Raw genomic sequence first — 21037 nt, forward strand, 5'->3', positions numbered from 1 at the left:
TAGTAGGGGAGGTGCTACAGTTTTTAACAAATGATCCGCAGGGGTCTTTGTGTCGGATGTCTGCTGGTCTTCAAATGATCAAGGAAGGTGAAAAAAACAAACAAAACCTATTCACCTGTTCCTGGTGCTCCAGTGTCTCCCAGCGTGGTCTGGTCCAAAACATTGGAGCAGCAGGACCAATGCCCCTTTCCTGGCCTAATATACAGCGTCCTCAATTGTTTACCACCCCTTAGTGCCTCCTATTCACTCTCCCTGCATCTTCTCCATGACTTTAGCCTTGCATAGTCATCCGACACTGTGCTATACATGATTGAAATCCTGCACATGCGCATTCGGCTCTGCCACTTCGGGTTTGGGCAGAGCCAACTGCTCTTGCTTCTTTGGCCATTTTGTGGTGGTCTGTTACACAATTTCAACCGCGTATAAAGTATTACAAACCTACCAGAAAATCTAAGGTTCTCCGAATATAAAGCAGTGTAGGGAAAAATGCAAAAAAAATAAATCACACCTAAAGCTAATGCCACTGACCCTAACAAGGCACCAAAAGTAAGGCTCATACTACAGAAAAAATGCTTTATTTTGTTATATGTTTATTATTACATTATTGGTTTTAAATAGGTTATCCTGCCTTTTAGAATGGGTGGACTATCTATAGAATCGATGTTGGATTATTTGGGCTCCAACTTGCAGCGCCCTGACCGATCAGTTGCTTGAAGGGGCTGCGCTGGTTACACGTGTGCTGCTGCCTCTTCAAATGTTGACGGGTCTAGGATGCTGCTTGTACTCAGAACGCCACACTCCTAGTAGTGGCTATTGTGGGTATTGCAACCCTGGTCCATTCACTTCAATAACATGGTAATCACAGTTTGAGGCTTGCATGGTGAGGTTGGCATTGACTGTGCCATGTAACACCTGAGGAACCTCTCAGCAGATTTGTTACATCCATTCCTTGGCAGAAAGATGCCCCCAGAGAACCGAATTCAATGTAAGATATTCGCATTGGATTTCACTGTGAAACGCAACTGATTCTGTGCCGAAATCTAGAGGTTTATTGTACAGGGTAATCCTATGGCTTTCCCATAAACACTGCGGTGTGATATCGTGCCGCATACCCTGGCTTTTATTTTTACGCTACATTAGTATGAGTTTAGAATTTCCTTCCACTGGTACCGAAGACTGCTGTAATGACAAATCTGCCAAATGTGGACCTAGCTATCGTTCCTTGTGCTGCTGTCTAGTAATGGAAGACGTGACTTGGTGACATCTTAGTAGATCTTACTACTTATGTTCCTGTATTTGATGATGACCTTGTCTCTTGGATATAAATTCCTCACTTTGTATCCAGCCGTTTCTGTACACCACTAAGTGTTGGGCAGGGACTTCCTCCTACATTGTCTAGCCCTGCTTGAGACTTTTTTTTGTTTTGACTCCACATACCAAATCTATTACTTGTCCATGCTTTCTGCTTTGTAAGACCAAGCTTTTCCCCTTACAATACAATTTATGTTTGAAAAACTAAAAGTATATTCCCAAATCGAGAATTTATTGTATATCCACAGGATATGCCATAAATACCCTATAAGTCTCTCTTGAGAATGGGGGTACACTGACCTAGTCTCATGGCCATGCAGAATGGAGGGGTGGGTGTGTGATCCACATCTATCGAGTATTCATGGCATATCCTGGGGATGGATATATACATATATATATTATATAAAAATATAAGTTTGTGCAACGGATTTGAATATATGGTACATGGTACACATGTCTGTAACCTCGATTAAGACATAGGCTACTTTTTATCCCGGTAAATGATATGGCTTAACGACTGTTATGAATTTACGTTCACATACTACTGTATATTACACTGCTCTTGCAGCAGCTTATCTCAGCTTCTGATAAAGCCAGGTCTGTTATCTCTCTGTGTAACACACAGCTGACCCTCAGTCCATTCTGTACATGCATTTGCATATTATCTGATCTTCTCCAGGCAGTGCTTACACACTAGATGGGAAAACACCTCTAATCCAAATTGTCAGTTTGCTACTTTTAAACATGCCGGGAAAAAGAAAATCTAATTTGTTGCAAAATTCTAAAATAACGAGAGCTATGAAGGTAGCCAGAAGTTAACAGAGTTCTCCTCAAGCAGAGCTGAGGTGGATCATCAACGCCAACAACACGCTCATTATATGGCGTCCCAGCGAGCTGCTGAGATACTGGAACAATCACGGGCACAGCGCGAGGAACGAGTTCAACGGCAGGCCAGCTTGATAGCTGCCGGAGCAGGCAAATCATCAACACCAACAAAACGCTCATTATATGGCGTCCCAGTGAGCTCCTGAGATGCCGGAACAATCAGAGGCACGGTGTGAGGAACAAGTTCAGCAGCAGGACAGCTTAAGAGCTGCCGGAGCAGCCAAACCATTGATGACAACAATTTGCTGAATATAGGCGGGTCATGGATGCGCGCAGAGGCTAATTAATATATATATATATATATATATATATATATATATATATATATATATATATATATATGGAATGTGATGGAGATACCACTTTTAAGAAAATCTCCAAGCAGATGTTGCTCTTGGGTGGATTCAGACCCAGGACCCCAGCACTGCAAGACAGCATTAACCACTGAGCCACTACTGTGTGTATAAGTATAATGGTCAGGTGTCCCAGCGGGTTGACTAGCACTAGATATACTTTGAGGAACCTTGTAAGGTCTTAAAACCTGCAGAAAATGTTAGTAGCTTTATTTTATGTATAACTCCTCTTGTACTCAGGCTAAATATATTGTGAGTGGGAGTTTCCTTTAAATTTCTATTGCAAGGCACAACATAGGATTTCAAGTAATTAGATCTAAATATATTGGTTTCCAAGGAAGCGGTAATGGATGTGACTGTGCGGGTCACGGTTAATCTGCTTGTGTTTCTTAACCCAAGGCTTTAGTTATCAGACATTTATTACTAAATCCTTTTTAAGATTTCACAGCTAAGTACTATAACAACGTTACATTTTATTTCACTTCATGGTCATATTGGACGCTGGGCTTGCTTTTCCGATTGGCATTTATACTGTGCTGTGTATAAGTTTTAGGCAGTGTGGCAAAAATGCTGTAGAGTTAGAATACAAAAGTATTAATTAATTTTTCTCAATTATCACCCCCCTGATGAAGCAGCGGGTAAAATGCACATTGTGGTACGCTGCGGTCATGTTACTAGTAATACTATTGAACCGCACTCTAATGGGTTCTGCTTCTTAATAGTTTAATTTGTGTCCCAATAAGTACAATGTTTCAGGTTAAACAACCCTTCCTCAGGATCATTTAGGTACATTCAAGAATTGACCAAAACAAGATACACCCGGAGCATTAGTGGCGTCCCTAATAGCTTGTATGTCACTGTAATGGCGGCTGCAAAATATACTTGGAGTGGCATCAATTGTCTATTTCTTGCTGACGGCCATCATCTGCTGGCGGTCAGCTAGAAGCCTCTCGGGTGTAGAGCACAGACGTCTCCCATAGGTGCAGTAATCTCCCGTAGGGAAGGTGAGGATGAAGTTCTCTCCATAGTGAAGTAATATGCTCAATTAGGCTGGTTGAAGATGACCATGCTGTAACCGGCCTGCTGTGATTTAAAAGCATGGGCTACACACGGGGGACATGGGGATGTTCTTGTGTGTCGCCAGTGCACGGGCTGTGCTTTCGCGGCTCATCTCATTAAATGAATAGGAGCCACGGAAGCACGGGCTTTAAAATTGAACAAGAATAGGACCTGTTCTATATTTTGCGGTCTGGACTTTGGTCCGCACACGGGACCGCAAAATTCACGGTCGTATGTATGGGCCCATTGAAAAGAATGGGTCCGTGTGCTCTCCAGATATCACACTGACCATGGCCACAGTAGTCTCCAAGGGGTCTTAGGGTAAGTTCACATGGGGTTTTTTGGTCAGGGTTTTGAGGCCGTATTCGCCTCAAAACCCTGACCAAAAAGGCGGCTCCCATTGAAATCAATGGGAGCCGCTCAGGTCTGTTTTCCAGCTCCTGGAAAAAAAGAAGTAAGGTGCTTATTCTTCAGGCCGAGTCGCCTCACGATTCGGCCTGAAGACACTCCCTCCTCTAGACTAGGCCCATTCATGGGGCCTAATCGGGGCAGAGTGCACGGCTGGATGCCGATGCAGTGCACTGGCTTTCAGTCATGGCTACCTAGTTTTTGGATCAGAATCTGAGGCAGCCTCCGCCTCAGGTTCTGATCTAAAAAACCCCTTGTGAACTTTACCCTCAGGCTGTGAATAGCAAGTGTAGCGGGTGGAGGAGTTCATCTTCTCACAGTACCTAAATAAATTTGGTAGCTGTACAATTATGCAATAGTAAGACGTGGTTATATAATAGATATGCACTCCACTATCTAGGAATAGCAGAAACATAGCAAAGCTGCTCATACACCATGTAATTCCCTGTCATTGCAGATCCATCAGCATCCTGTATTTTGCTGACAGAGCATCAGGCTGTCATGTCTGAGACCACTGATGGACAGACCGCATAGCTAATGGGATATGGAGAGCAAAGATTTTATGGTGCTGGGCTCAAAGTGGGTTAAAATTAGAAGTGGTGGTCACCTCACCATCCCCTTCTATTTCTCTGTTGTCCTTGTTTCTTTCTACTCTCTGTTCCTGTCGCAACACACAGGAAATGCCTGCTGCGCCAGTCAGCGGCTGAATCGGTGACCTGGTCAGCCAGTGATCGGCTATGTATAACTATGATTGGGCATTTGTACGTTTTACTAGGAAGTAGAGACCAGCGTGCAGCTTGCCTATCCTGAGAAAATATCCAGCATGACCACTTTTTCTTTGGATGAGGCTGAGCAGTTATTTTGGGCATGGCAGTCTTTGTCTTTATGGCCTGTTTGGACATAAACCCAGGGACTAAGTTGCAAATGGGCCAGGTGATAAATGGATGTGATATTACCCACTGATCAGATATTTATGAATTGTCGTAAGGATGGGTCATCAATCTTTAAAGGGGGTATCCACTTTATAATATTTATGGCCTGTCCTTAGTCTATCAATATTCGATCTGCGAGGGTCTGACACCCCGGATCCCACATATAAGCTGTTCCAGGACATTGTGGTTCTCAGTAAATGTTTACATGCTCTGGACCACGCTGCTCACACTGCAGTGTTGTCCTATTGAAGTCTATCTATTATTCTCGGTTTATTCGTTATCTCTCTGCTAACTCTCTGCTTGACCCCTTACAATCTGGTTTCCGCGCTCTGCACTCTACTGAAACAGCTCTCACAAAAGTCTCTAATGATCTACTAAAGGCTAAATCCAATGGTGACTTCTCTCTTCTTATTCTTCTGGACCTCTCTGCAGCTTTTGACACTGTTGACCATCATCTCCTCCTCACTATGCTCCGCTCAGTCGGCCTCAATGACATTGCGCTCTCCTGGTTCTCCTCTTATCTCTCAGACCGCACTTTCAGCGTATCATTCGCGGGCTCTGTTTCCTCCCCTCTTTCCCTTGCTGTTGGGGTTCCTCAGGGCTCGGTCCTCGGCCCCCTGCTCTTTTCTCTCTACACAGCCTCCATTGGACAAACCATTGCCAGATTTGGCTTCAGGTACCATCTTTATGCTGATGACACCCAATTATACACATCTTCCCGTGACATCACCCCTGCACTCATACAGAACACCAGTGACTGTCTCTCTGCTGTCTCTAATATCATGTCCTCGCTCTATCTGAAACTAAATCTCTCTAAGACTGAACTACTACTGTTTCCACCATCTAACAGATCTGTCCCTGATATATCCATTGCAGTCTCAGGCCTTACTATAACTCCTAGGCAGCATGCCCGCTGCCTCGGGGTCATATTTGATGCAGACCTTTCCTTCACCCCTCATATTGAATCACTCGCACGTTCATGTCACCTCCACCTCAAAAACATCTCCAGAATACGCCCTTTCCTTACCAGAGATACACTAAAGACACTTATTGTCTCTCTGATTCATTCTCGCCTTGACTACTGTAACTCCTTACTAATCGGTCTTCCCCTCACTAAACTCTCCCCTCTACAATCTATGCTGAATGCAGCGGCCAGGCTCATCTATCAGGCTAGACGCTACAGCGATGCCTCTGGTCTGTGCCAGTCACTACATTCGCTGCCTATTCATCATAGAATAAAATATAAAGTTATTACTCTCATCCACAAGGCTCTCCATAAAGCCGCACCTCCCTACATTTCTTCCCTCATCTCTGTCTACCGCCCAACCCGTGTTCTCCGCTCACTCAATGATCTAACACTTACATCCTCTATTATCAAAACCTCCCACGCTCGTATACAAGACTTCTCCCGAGCTGCACCACTTCTCTGGAATGCTCTACCCCGGACAATAAGATTAACTCCCAATTTCTACAGTTTCAAACGCAAACTAAAGACGCATCTTTTCAGACAAGCCTATCACAATTCCTAATGCACAAAATTGTCTGAACACTGTATAAGCAATGCCGCCCCTGCTACCTCTTGTGTAACCCCCTCTACCCCATAGATTGTAAGCTCTTTTGAGCAGGGCCCTCAGTCCCATTGTGTGAAATGACGTTCTTTGTTATGTATCTGTCTGTATCTGAACCCTATAAATTGTACAGTGCTGTGGAATATGTTGGCGCTATATAAATAAAATGTATTATTATTATTATTATTGGGCAGTGCTGCAGTACCTAAAGCCGCCACTATAAGTTGTATGGCAAGTGAGCAATGCGAATCCGAGTATGTAAACATTACCGGGAGCTCCACTGACCCGGAGCTGCTGATCTGTTGGAGTCCCAGAGTCATAGATCCGATATTGATGACCTATCCTAATGTTTAAGCCATCAATATTAGGATGTGGATAACCCCTTTAATTCCTGGAAAAACCCTTTTAAACCTAAAATTTGCATTTTTCAAATTAAGATACATTTGGAGCTATTATGAACGATTTTCTTACTCATATTCTCTTATATATATCTTTTTTTTATTATAGAAAATGCAGAATCTATTGACCTCAAGCAGTTTTTTGACCAGAACTACTCCCACATCTACTATGTTTTCTTTGAAAACTTTGTGATTATCGAGACTTCTTTGAAACAAAAAGGTAAGACTTACACTGACTATTTAAAGGGTTGTCCCAAGATTGACACTAATCCCCTATCCACAGGAGCCCCATAGTATAGCAGAATGCGGGTGTATCCCAGTACGTTCTCGCACTGCCTGGACAATGTCAGACTATTTAGGAACCCACTATATTGACTAAAGAATGGTTGTCCATGTATTCCTAGTTTACACTTCTATAGATATTAACACTTTTATATCCAATTTTCTCTTTGCTTTAAGGTCACAAGTCTCAGCGTGAAGAGCTCGATGCTATCCTCTTCATCTTTGAGGTAAGATTAAACTATATAGATAGCATTTCCAGGTTCCCATCTCTCTTTTTTGTTACAACAAGCTATTTGGGCTGCAGTTGCTTAGTGGTAAACCTAATGCTGGATTCTGGTCCTCCAGAAGAGTTTTAGCGGTCTCTTTTTTTTATGTTTTTCCTAAGAAATGTTGCCAGTTCTACTTGGGCAGAGAATCGGGCAGCCTGTCCACCGTCCAGATTCCCAGTCTGCTTTTTTTTCTGGTTTTAGTCTTGTATGCAGTAAACTTTTCGTTTCCAACTTTGACTGAATTCTCAGTAACCCCGGATGGCCCTTGTATAATAAGCAATTAGCGAGTCGTAATAAGCATGTCCTGCGCCATTGTTGACATGCTGTCCCGTGCTGGAAAGTGCAGCTGATCAACAATCGCAATTTAAAGACATAGTCCATTAATAACAGATGTTCTGGGTAGGGAGTAACTGCTGGATCAGTGTGGGTTTCACAGTTGGGGCCTCCACCAATAACAGGCTACAATTTCCTAGAAAATTCCAACTGCTTTAATAGGGCACTCCAAACATACCAGAGACCTACAAACGTGCCCTCGCCAATAAATACCATATATCATAGATAAGTACAAAAAATCTTTATTAAATTTAGCCAACAATTAATTCAACAAATGTGTGTGTGTGTGTGTGTAGATAGATAGATAGATAGATAGATGATGAGCGAGTACTATTCGAAACAGCCGTTTCGAATAGCACGCACCCATAGGAATGAATGGATGTGGCTGGCTAATATGACCAGACTGACATATTACTGTAAAATATATCCCAGTAACACCATGGGTTAAATATAGAAAGGCATACATCACATGTGTAGCATGTGGATGAGATGTGTTTCAAACTTATCCAATTTGCAGCTTTTGTGAGCAGAAAATCAGCACCATTTAGAATACTGCAATTGTAAATCCACAGCATATACATCTCATATGGATAGTGCTTAAAGAATGTGTAATATGTTTGACATCTGTGCCAGGATGAATTTTGTGGCCTTGACTTTTTCATCTACCGATTTCAAGGGGAATAAAAATATACTTAAAGTGTACCTCCAGTTATAAACCACTTTTCATAAATAAATCGTACAGGTTAATATATAAAAACTTTGTAATATATCTTATTAAAGTATATTTTCTTTTCCACTTTTGCAGACAGTTTCTTTCTCCATATTAGTCTATGGAGAGGGGGAATAGAAAAGACAATAAAATAATTGCTGCTGTAACACGCTGCTGTTCCTTGCTTTATCAACACTGCTTGGCTTGTAGATAAGAAGCTATGAGTGCACAGAGTGAGAAAACACAAAACCCTTTATATGTTCTAATAGCTGAGTCCAATGAGCCTTGTCAGATGCCTCTTTGGTGCTCTTGGCACCTGCTCCGTTCTTCAGTGAAACCAAGGTGTACTTCTCTGGCTTCACAACTGGATGATTTGGGACACTACAGCCCCTATTCCTTACGGAATTTGTGTCCAAAATCACTCTGACAGCCCACTGGTCTATACAAGTTAATGTGGGAAATTTATCATTGTGTTTCTTATGAGCCAGAGTGGAGATGTGCATAATTTAATGGGTGCATTCCCTGTGCTCGCCATAATATCAAATCTATGTCCCCCTCCTGTTGCTGCTGGGACTGTTAACGCACCTTTTTTTTTTTTGTTTAGTTTTTTTTGTTCTTTGTTTTGTTAATGGATCTTTGTGTCCATTCTTAGATACTCAGTGCATACATATGTATATGTTTTAATTGCAAATAGATAGTGTCTGCGTTCAATAGTCTTTTTTTATCTATCTATCTATATTTTTATTTATTATTTTTTTTTCCAGAAAATTTTGCAACTTCTTCCAGAGAGAATTCACCAGCGATGGCAGTATCACAGTATCGGTTAGTGTTTTATCTTTACAATTCTCCAATTTTACTGCTTCATTCTAAAATCTTATTTGTGTAGGGACTGGCTTTGGAACTTCCATTGTCTTCTGTGAGAGGAGAGAAGGATTTCCCCAGATCCATTGTTCTCTCCTCTTACACATTAGCATGTCGAGTTGTTCTGTAGTACACAGGTAGAGTTACTGTCTTTCTACATGGTGACCCAGGTTCAAATCCTCATAGGTACAAGAAGAACTGGGTGCATTTAAAATATCACAAAAAAGGTGGTCTGTTTCAGCCTCGTTCAGGTGTTGAGATATTGCCTGAAGGATTTACTGACCACCCACATAATACTGGAGGGTGCCAAAGACCGGTGCAGGAGATCTGTGCGGCTCTGACCGAGACCTCCAACATTTCTATTCGTTGTTCCTACAAAAAACAATTTTTATTACATACTGTGCTGTTTAAAGATAAATAATGGGATATGTCTGTGTCTGATCACTGGGACCCCTGGGGTTCATGAAGATGGTATTCAGCTGTAGTAAAAGATGTAGCACACAGACAGGAGCGGTCCTTTTTGATGTAAAGATAAACGTTTTATATGCCGTCTACAACCCCCTTGCATATATGTGTCGGGTCCGACTGCTCAGAGAGAATGGGGGTCTTTCGTTCTGAATGGAGCAATGGTCAGGCATCGAGTGCACCCCTGCATTCATTGTAATGGGGTGCTAGAGATGGCAAGGTACAGTGCTTGGCCATCTCTTCCTTCTGGTCAATGTTACATTCAGAACGGGCGATGAAAGTCAGTGGACGTCTGGCATGTCTTTAGTCGTCGTTTATACCGACTTTTGGCTGGCTTACTTTGATCCAGAATTTGTTGTCACTATTTTGGCACATATAAGCCACACCCCTTTTCTGAAAAGCCACGCCTACACTTCTAGCAAGTGGAAAAATGTTAGCTCAAGCTAGATACTGCTAAATGTGCCTAGGATGTGCCAGCTTTATGCCAGTCTAGTTGTAACCAAAATAGTAATGCTGGGTCAATGTTATGACACTAGTAGTAGAGGTTCACACCTGCACCCGGTCTCCGCTTTGTGGGTTTCCGTCTTCTGCCGACAGGCTGTCCGTGTCCACCCATGAGCGTCTTCTGGTCTCCGCTGCATGTCCAACTTTGTATCCAGTTAAAAAAAAAAAAAAAAACCTTTCACCATAGAGACCAGAAGACGCTCACAGGCAGATACTTTGTAAACCCATTCAAATGAATGAGTTTGAAAACTGACTGCCGATTTCCGTCTCCTGTCCAGTTTCTCGGGCGGAAGACGGAAACCTGAAAGCGGAGACCGGGCGCAGGTGTGAACCCGCCCTCAGGACACTTATCCCCTATCCACAAAGAACGTATAGGCACCTTATACCACCATATGCCTAGACAGTGGCATCATGATGGAAACCTCAATTGGGGGAATACATCAGGAAACCTTCCTAAAGTCTTCCGCCAACATACACTGCAGTGTAAATATAAAACAGACCTGTAATTTTTGGGCATTGTTAAATTGTCTCTGCAGATTTTCAGCATTTTATGAATATAATCTACATCTATTTTCATACTTAGGTATAATTCTGAAGAAACTGCTTCACACAGGAAACTCTTTAAAGGTAACTATAGCTGCAAGGGGAAGTATGTGATGTGCTAACTCCGGTTATATAGAATCTGATTGATTTTAGTCTACCACCTCCCCCAATCATATACAACAGTCACCACCATGTTACAGGGCACATTGCACCCATTCCTTTGTTATGTATGTCACTTTTCTAGAGTTGCAGAAAAACAACCTCTTGTGTACAGGAGGCAGTTGATGCACTGGGGACGGGTCTTCACCTTTTTGGAGTCTCATTCTTGTGACTACCATCATAAGAATGGTTTTCCCCCCACTGTTATGACATCACCTATTATACTTTTCAGAAATCCAGCTAGTGTAGTTGTCTAGTTTGGCTGATAGCCCTATTCCTAATGCATCAGTGTCCCATAGACTTCTATGGCACATGGCTGCAGTTGCTATAACCGTCACTATTAAAAGTATAGTGAGTGATCGGAACAGGGCCCGCCAATGCTGGAAACTGTGTGATCCAGGAGGCAGCTGATCTGCGGGGGTCCTTACAGTCAGACTTCTGCCAGTATAAACCTTTTTGCCTGTCTAATGTTAGATCATCAATTTTGTGAAGGTGGATAACCTCTTCAATGGGGAGCACACTTAACTTACAGGATAGGGTACCTATAGGTGGCACTAGAGAGGCAAGGTTTTCCTGTTGTAGAGAAGAGATAATTTACATTAGTATCTGAAAGGCGTACTGTTATTTGCTTTGGTCCTTCAAACCTTAAATTGCAACTCCCATTCATTGGTGCCCTAGGCAGCTGCCTATTCTGCCTTCCCCTTGTTCCCATTCTCCACACACCGTAGCAGGTCTGCTTACTTGAAAATTAAATTTTCTGTTGAATATAGAAGTACTACCTTATGAATGTAACATTAGCTTTCTCTCCTTGACTCCTGAACAAAAGACACTGTAATTTTGTACTGCAATGTGCCAGAATAACACTGAGATCTATGAGAAGATAAATTCCCATAACTGATCCACACAACTGCTCAAGCACCTTCAACCTGCCCTTATATTCCGTATCCTTCCACCGTACTGAAGGTTATATGTCTCACTACGTTAATAATGCAATAACCGTAGCGGCGCTTGTCCTTCTGCCTTATGAGGGCCTTTCATGGTAAATAGGGAGGCATTTATTTGGTCCTTATATTTAATGACCACTATAAGCTTTCACTTGACATTTACTTGTAGATAAGTGATTCCTGTGCTTAATTTCAGATCCGCCTTGAAGGGATGCGCTTGTTTCTCCTGTGGCTTCAAGCACTTCAGAACAACTGCAGTTGGGAGCAGCTCTGCATGTTTGCATGTCTTATACCTGGTTTCCCTGCGCCACCCTCTGACCATGGCATACACACTTTGGATAATCTTATTAATAAGCCCTTGAACCTGCAAGAAAGTAAGACACTTAATAGAGTCCCTTTTTATTTTCACATTACATCAAAGTGGTTTTCCAGTCTATCTTTAGGATTGATCAACAATTGAAGATCAGCAGGGGTCTGCCATCCTGGCCCCCCACCAACTGGCTGTTTTAAGATACTACAGCATTCACAAAATGGCCTCTTCACATGATTCCAAGCACAGCGATGTACATTTTGTAGGGGCTTTGTGTGGAATTGTGGCTCAGCCCCAATCAAAAGAATGGGCATGAGCTGCAGACAAGCCATGCGACTGATGAATGTGTCTTCATATGACCTGCAGAGCGTTGCTTCAAACAGCTCATCTGCACAGGTCAGATTCCGGCTGGTCTTCCGTTGATGAACAATTCTAAAGAATAGGTAATCCGTTTATAAGCCTGGAAAACAAACACCTTTGCAGGGTTACCCATAATTGGCACTTATCCACAGCATCATTAATAAGTGTCCCACTGCTGGTACCATCACTGATCAAGATTAGAGATGAGAGAACACTGTTCGGATCAGCCGTTCCGAACAGCACGCTCCCATAGAAATGAATGGAAGCACCTGGCACGGCGACCGGCTGCCGGCAAAGTTACGTGCCAGGTGCTTCCATTCATTTCTATGTGAGCGTGCTTGCTGTTTGGAACGGCTGATCCGAACAGTGTTCGCTCATCTCTAATCAAGATCAATGTCAGCAGGCATGCCTCCCGCCCTGCAGGGGGCATGTTACATTCAGCCTGACTGTATTCAAGCTGAATTCACAAAAAGGGTACACCATCCAAGGTCTCAAACTCTCACCAATCAGCTATGTATACGATGTCCTATGACTATAAGATAAAAAAAAAAAAAAAATTGTTGTATTTTCTCCAGCTCAAGTTTCAGTTGAGGAAGTTACACCACTCGTACCTCCCCAGTCAGGGGACAAAGTGCATGAGGATCTGACCAGCTATTTTCTGGAGGCCTTGTTGAAATACATGGTGATACAGGTAACACTTTCTTAAGTCACCTTAAGTACACAGACAGCTGTCAATCACTGTTCGGGTGGGGTAAGCAGGACTCTCACTGTCACTGCTAAGGAGTCCTACCAGAATTTTCTTCAAATCATATAACCCTATATATCATCGAGCTCACCTTCTCTCCCTCTATCATATAACCCTATATATCACAGAGCTCAGCTTCTCTCCCTCTATCATATAACCCTATATATCACATAGCTCAGCTTATTTCCCTCTATCATATAACCCTATATATCACAGAGCTCAGCTTTTCTCTCTCCATCATATAATCCTATATATCACAGAGCTCAGCTTTTCTCTCTCCATCATATAATCCTATATATCACAGAGCTCAGCTTCTCTCCTCTATCATATAACCCTATATGTCACACAGCTCAGCTTATCTACTTCTATCATATAACCCTATATATCACAGAGCTCAGCTTCTCTCCTCTATCATATAACCGTATATATCACAGAGCTCAGCTTATCTCCTTCTATCATATAACCCTACATGTCACTGTGCTCAGCTTCTCTCCCTCACCATCAGATAGGACAGCAGAAATCACCTGAACGGGTTTAACCTAAATTCTGTTTCCATTCACCGTTTTCCATAACTTGAGCATTGATCTGTTTCTTTCTGATGATTTTGTCTTTCTAATGCTAATAATGGAGCCCAGTATCTAGTTTTATGGGCACTCCCATTATCTTTTGCTATTTCCAAAGCATAGGGTTTATGAGGACAAGCAAATACCTCGCTGCCACCGGCTGATACATTTTCTGAGTCACCCCAATGATCATCTGCAAAGCGTCATCATAAAGTTGTCAAGCCATTTTAGAGCTGCCGCAGTACACATCCTACATGGCTTGTATGACTATCCAGCCCCACTATTAGTGTATTGTCTTATTATGGCAGTGGAGTCACGAGATTTTCCTTGTTTTTTTCTCCTTTGCTAATTGAGTCACATACAAAAACAAAATGTCCCGTCTTCAGCTTTGTCACGGATGGCTGGGTTCGTTGGGTTTTTCCATTAATGGAATAAGCATAAGTGGCCATCTAGCACGTTTCCTTAACCCATTTTATGCTGTAAGCGTATGGTTTGGTTAAACATTGGGATCATTCAGACCCATGAGGATATTTGTTGCGCATATATATATATATATATATATATATATATATATATAATATATGTGTGATAGAGGTATTGAAGTCTCAGTGTGGCCATGATGTGACTTATCGTCTTCCTGTATCTATTCACCAATGTGTTGAAATAACTGTATTTCCTCCTCCTTTCAGGTCCGGAGTCTAGAATGGCAAAATAAAGATAATGAAGAAGACGGCTTTGCCTTCCTGTTCTCTAACTTCAAGAAATACTACATGCCTTATATTTTCGCTGCCATGAGCAGAGAAAGTAGCCTATACAACCCTGTACTTGGTAAATGTATTGTCCGTGTGGTTATTTGTTGTGTTCCAGTCATTGTCCTGCTAATTAGAGATGAGCGAACACTGTTCAGATCAGCCGTTCCCAACAGCACGCTCCCATAGAAATGAATTGAAGCACCTGGCACATATGCTTTGCCGGCGGCCGTTCGCCGTGCCAGGTGCTTCCATTCATTTCTATGGGAGCGTGCTGTTCGGAACGGCTGATCCGAACAGTGTTCGCTCATCTCTACTGCTAATGCATTTCTCCTGTAAAGTTACTCATTTATTACGGTGACTTTTTGTGTTTTTTAATCATATGACATCTGCCCGTTGCTAAAATGGTAGCGGGGGTTTTTAATGGTTGGTGCAGATAAGGTGGTACAACTTATTTGCTGGGAAGGGGAGGGATAAGAACGTGTATAAGGGATATATACGTGAATGTAGTTTATACAAGTAGGTCTCAGCCATGCTTGGATTCAGTTTTATAGCTTTCATATGGGGTTCCTGACCAGCCTTAAAGGGGTTGTACCAGAAATGATTGTTAGGGTTTGTGTTGAAGACATAGATGTCCCAAGTCCCCTTTAAGGTGCCAGGTCAAACTGAATCAATGTCGGACTGACTGTCCATCTAATATATATGCCGGTGTCCCAACTCCACTTATATTGGATTTCACCATGCCTGATCCTTTGTTTTCATGTAAGATAAGCTGCTGCCAGAGGCAACTTGAAGCAGTTTATTCTTCTGTCCCAAACCAGGCATGTGTGTGTATGGGGGAGTCAGGAGGAATAGCTGCTCGGCCAACAGCTATAATAGGTATATGACCATGTTTAAGGGTCTGTGCCATTGTTCAGTGCTGTAGGAGGTAACTTTGTCCCTTGTGGCCAGTGGTTTTAGTTTATTGGCTGAGTAATGTTATTTAGAACGTTTTAGGCATTCATTGGGTGCTTTGTGTGATTATATGAGTAGTGAACAATATGGTGCATTGTAATGGGGAGCCAATTGAAGGCACAGAACAGGGAACCATCTACTCTAAGGCCAGCACTTGTTAGGAGCAGTCGTCTGTCTCTGACCATATCCCCCAATGTACATATTGGGTCCATTTACGTTTGCTTTAGCTGTGAATTGTTTGGTTGTGAGTTAGGAACAATCTTAGATGGACTCAGCTAGTCTACATAGGATTCAATTACTTGTCATTTTAACAAGTCACACATCACATTACATGCGGTATTAGAGTATGGAGTATTACTGTATTGCTTGCATTATTTAACAGTTTAATATGCATAGGTTATGTTCTGCAGCCTAAAAATATATCCACATTAATGTTTGCAGAGATACCACAGATAAGACCAAAACCTCACTACATGCTGGTTCGGAGGGATGCAGAAAGCAATGAGGCTCAGTACTGCACCAAAGAGCCCTTCCTTAATGCCCGGGTGATAGTTATTCGATGGCTGGTATCCTTCTGGCTGGAACCCAAGCCACACACGGGGACTCAAATTCCTGGGACTGAAGGGGAGAATGTGCCAAAGAATATACAGGTACTGAGACAGAACAGTCAACTATGCATGCAAGTCTGTATCTTTAAGGCTGAGGCCCCACGTGCTGCGATTTCCAAATATGTCACATTTTTGTAAATCGCAACATGTCAGTTATACCTAGAGAAATGCCGGCGGTTTCCCTATAGGTATAATTGAAGCAGAAAGTCTGCAGACTTTCTGTGAAAAACTGTGATGCGTTAGCCTAAAGCTGGTTTTTTGATGTCTTTGATGTGAGTGAATGGGAACATATGTAACTGAAAGATCTTGAGGAAAACCCAAGGCTTTATTCACATTTGTGGCAGCTGAAAGACCCCAACTTAGGCCACATTTAGCCATTTGGTATGCACTGTTTGACACACCAATACCTTTTTAATGGCATATCTCAACTATTTTTTACTGTGGTTTTTTTTTTTTCAGGACACATAGGGCTTGAAATAAGTAGCCTTATTTGCTAAATTGAAAATGATATAGAATGTGAAATATATAAATAAATAAATATAAAAATTTATATATATATAGCTCCCTAGTGCCTTTATAAATTCAGTAGTAGCTTAGCATAGGAAAGAGGACTGTAAACTACTTGTTATCACTATCCAGGCTCCCTGCTGTCAGAGCAGAGCTTCCAGAAGAAAATGAAGGGGGCCGATTGTAGGGGAACAGCTAATGATGGCAAAATCATTCAGAAGTTACTTTCACATCACTGTGATCACCATAAATAGTAAAATTTTGCTGATCACAGTGATGAAAAAGGAACTAAAACTTTCCCTTATCAAAGAGGACAATAATCTCTTTTCACTTTTAAATAAAGGAGTTGTCACAGCTAGAATGATGTACATAGCCAGATTAGCGTCATGTAGGGGTTAATGGGACCTTGGTTTCTGTTATGGTGTTCATCATTTTACTAGAAAAATAGCACAGCATGAATTTATTTTGCAGGAGTGGCACAGTGGCTCAGGGGTCAACACTTTTGCCTTGCAACACTAAAGTCCTGGGTTTGAATCTGAGGAAATGCAATATCTGTGTGATGTTTGTATGTTCTCCCTTTGCTTGTGTGGTTTTCTTCCCACATGCCAAAAGTATACTGATGGGTCAAATGGCTTCCCATGAAATAGCTGACCTTTTTGGATGTTGGGGATGAGCGGCTGTATGGCAGCCACTAACTCCACTACTCCACAGCGGTCCCTTGTGTAAGACAAGCGCATTACAAATGTTTTTTATTGTCATTAGCTATATAGCTATATCTGTACTAAAGTATCCGATCTTATAAGCTGGGCAATCTGAAAGGAGAGATTGACAACAATATGGATATATTTGTTTGTGATGTGGTAGGTGTTCATTTGCAGGTTCTCCCCTGCCACTTGCAGGATGTATGTTACGGGCATAGTGTCCGCTTGCAATATATTCTACACTGTATTGTACTTTTATTCTTTACTTATTTCTATAAATATCATTCTCTAGAGAGCTGCTGCCAACCTGGCTGCTCAGGAGGAAAGTAGAAACGAGAATGGAGAAAGGACGACCGAGCAAGAGCAATCGCACTCCAATACCAGCACGCTTACTGAGCGCGAGCCAAGCGTCTCCAGTCTGTGCAGTATTGCCGAAGAGCACATCACTGACTATGAGATCATCCGTAGGTTCTTTTCCAGCAGACGCTGTAATGTTGACTTCCTCATTGAGATCTTCCGGCAGGTGAGAGATTGCCTTAATTTTATAAATTACCGTATTTTTCGGAGTATAAGACGCACCTAGGTTTTAGAGGAGGAAAATAGGGAAAAAAAAATTTGAAGCAAAAAATGGTAAAATATTTAATATTTGGGAGTTGTAGTTTTGCAACAGCTGCAAGGCCACATTGACAGGTGACCCTGCAGCTGTACGGGGATGCATAGAGTGGGGTTTTTTGCGGGACCAGAAGTACTTTTTAGTTATACCATTTTGGGGAATGCTTGGGGAATTGCTTAGATCACCTTGTATTGAAAAAAAAAAAACCCGGTGGTTTATGACATATGATTTTCTACTTTTATATATATGTTCTAGGGACAGGAGGTGATTTAGAACTTTTATTTTTCATATTTTTATTATATATTTTTAAAGTTTTTTTTTTTTTTTTTTTTTTTTTTTTACTATTTTATTCCCCCCCCGGGGGCTTGAACCTGCGGTCACTTGATTGCAAGTCCCATAGACGGCAATACAAGTGTATTGCCGTCTATGGGACATTCTGTCTATTAGTATTACGGCTGGTCATAGAGACCAGCCGCAATACTAATATAGCCGTGACAGGCCGGGGAGCCTCATTAGGCTCCCGGCTGTCACCCGAACAGGTCGGCTCCTGCGATATCACCGCGCAGGAGCCGGCCTGCAACTTTACAGGTACGGGGCCGGTGGGGACCGGCCCCGGGGGAGAAGAGGCCGCTGACAGACTGCAGACCCGGCATCCGCTGTACTAGAGAGGCGGATGCCGGGGAGGGATAGACGCCGGGGCCTGAGACATCGCTACGATCCTCTGCCCTGCCTGAAGCCAGCGGCGGGGGGACGGAGGAGCGGAATAGCATCACTCCTCCCGCTGCTGGCTTCAGGCAGGGCAGAGGATCGTAGCGATGTCTCAGGCCCCGGCGTCTATCACTTGCCGGCATTCGCCTCTCTATTACGGCGGGTGCCAGGCCAGGCACATTCAGACTATAAGACGCACCCTTCTTTTCCCCCCAAATTTTGGGGAAAAAAGTGCGTCTTATAGTCCGAAAAATACGGTAACACTTTCCTGAAAGATTTAGATTTCAGTATAATTGGAGAAAACTGTGGTGGTGTTGTTGTTGTTATTGGGCTTATTTCTTAAAGGGGTAATCCATGATGTTTTATCATTAATGATCTATCCTCTTGACAGGTCATCTATAAAAGGTGAGTGAGGGTTCGACACCTGGGTGCCCTGCTGGTCAGCTATTTGAAGGGGACCTAGCACTCATGCAAATAGAATGGGATGAGGTGCTCATGTGAAGTGAATGGGATAAGGCTGTGTTTACATTATACAACCTCTGAAATGTGTGATTGTGAACAATGAAAGGGTCACATAGCTCACATAGCCTCTTCATGTTTGATTAGTGGGGTTCCCAGGTGTCAGACCCCCATTGATCTTTTATTGATGACCTATCTGGAGTTTAGGTTTTAAACGTTTTTCAAGACTACTTAAAGTCATTTTAGGACAATTTATGGAAGTGTGGAGTGGCATGTCTCGACCCCATTCTCTGCCCATTAGACCGCCATATCAGGTTAGAGATGGAAGACTGCTTTTATTTCTTTGGTGTCATATGTATCAGAGGGGCTCCATTCACTGAACAGAGGCTAAAAGAGTGTCCCTTTGGTCTCCATTGGGTTGGCATATGTTTTTTCCTTTGGACAACTTTTGTTCCTGCATGAATTGCTTTTTTTTTTTTTTTAAGTTATCAGGCAGTATGTGCCTCAAGCTGGGCTCACGATGGTCAGGATTTTGATGCGGAATCCGTGTCAAAATACGGCTAAAAAACCCCGCCTCCCATTGAATTCAATGGCTTCCTTTTGAAGAAGTAACATGCCCTTTCTTGGGGTGGAATTCGCTGCAGAGTCCGCAGTGAAACACCTCCCTTCTGACTAGGCTCATGTCATTTACCTGGGCCTACTCCGGTGCGTAATGCCGCGGAATGCACTGCAGCGGCATCCTGTCGTGGATAGGCGTTTTTTGGACTGGATTCTGAGGCGGCCTCTGTGTCAATATTCAGTCCAAAACCCCCATGTGAACCCGGCTTTACATCCCTCTGACATTGTGTTACTCAGGTCCTCAGCTATTAGTACCCTTGGCCTTGGATTCAGACACCAATACTCTCTTCAAGTTTGAGCTTACAAATATACTAATGCAAAATACTGGAGCAGAACCAGGATAAAGAAAGGAAGCTGGCGCTATGTGTTGTTTTTTTAGTGCCCTGATCATGTTTAAAGTGTCATTACTATTTTATTTTTTGCTATTGTGCCAGGGGATGTTTGTTGAACGGTTTTGTAATAAACCTTATTAACCTAGCAAACTTCCTTTTTATAGTAAACAGACTGTAAACTTCCCATTAGCAATGATCTAACTAAGCATTACCAGGAAGACTCTCTCTGTACACATATACTCAATTCATTAGAGCTGAAGCATTTACTAAAGGGGGATAGTCACTTCAAATAGCTGGATTTCCAGTTTTATGCCACCTAGAACATACCTGGGGTACGATGGACTTTTATTCATGTTATCACCCCTCCACCACCACCTATTATCAGTCAGAAAGCATATTTACTGTTTAACCCCTTTTATATGCTATGCTCAATGCAGACCACATCACTTAAGTTGTTTCACAGAAAAAAAGTAAAATTTGTTAGTTTTTTTTCCCATTAACAAGGGGAAAAAGAAGTCTCACAAATGGTAACGCTACAACCCCTAAAATAATATTACTGCGATATTCATTCTATATGATAAACGCCATAAACCTTAACGTTCAGATGCCAGAATTGATGTTTTCTGATCATCTCGCCTCTAAAAAGCAATACAAACTGATCAAACAGTCTTATGAACCCACAAAATACAAGATTTTGTAACGTTACATTGAAGTAAACTTGCAAATGTTGTGGAAGTGGAAATGCAGAGAGGAATACGATGTCACTGTGTTAAGGGTAAAGTGCATTAGCTCCCTAAACAATTAAAATGTATATAAGGTGTCGGAGT

General features: G+C 42.4%; 1 protein-coding gene across 5 annotated transcripts in view; it reads left to right on the plus strand.

The window, feature by feature from the left end:
- RALGAPA1 (Ral GTPase activating protein catalytic subunit alpha 1) overlaps positions 1–21037 on the plus strand; it is a 138040-nt gene that overhangs the window by 18321 nt on the left and 98682 nt on the right. For all 5 annotated transcript variants that reach the window (XM_075282853.1, XM_075282856.1, XM_075282855.1 and 2 more), the window contains exons 2-10: positions 7024–7134; positions 7374–7423; positions 9272–9329; positions 10921–10964; positions 12180–12357; positions 13229–13344; positions 14651–14789; positions 16106–16314; positions 17773–18003. In XM_075282853.1, coding sequence (XP_075138954.1) covers positions 7024–7134; positions 7374–7423; positions 9272–9329; positions 10921–10964; positions 12180–12357; positions 13229–13344; positions 14651–14789; positions 16106–16314; positions 17773–18003 — 1136 coding nt within the window. The remainder of the gene's footprint in view (positions 1–7023; positions 7135–7373; positions 7424–9271; positions 9330–10920; positions 10965–12179; positions 12358–13228; positions 13345–14650; positions 14790–16105; positions 16315–17772; positions 18004–21037) is intronic.

Source organism: Leptodactylus fuscus, chromosome 7 (assembly GCF_031893055.1).
Source record: "Leptodactylus fuscus isolate aLepFus1 chromosome 7, aLepFus1.hap2, whole genome shotgun sequence".
NCBI lineage: Eukaryota > Metazoa > Chordata > Amphibia > Anura > Leptodactylidae > Leptodactylus > Leptodactylus fuscus.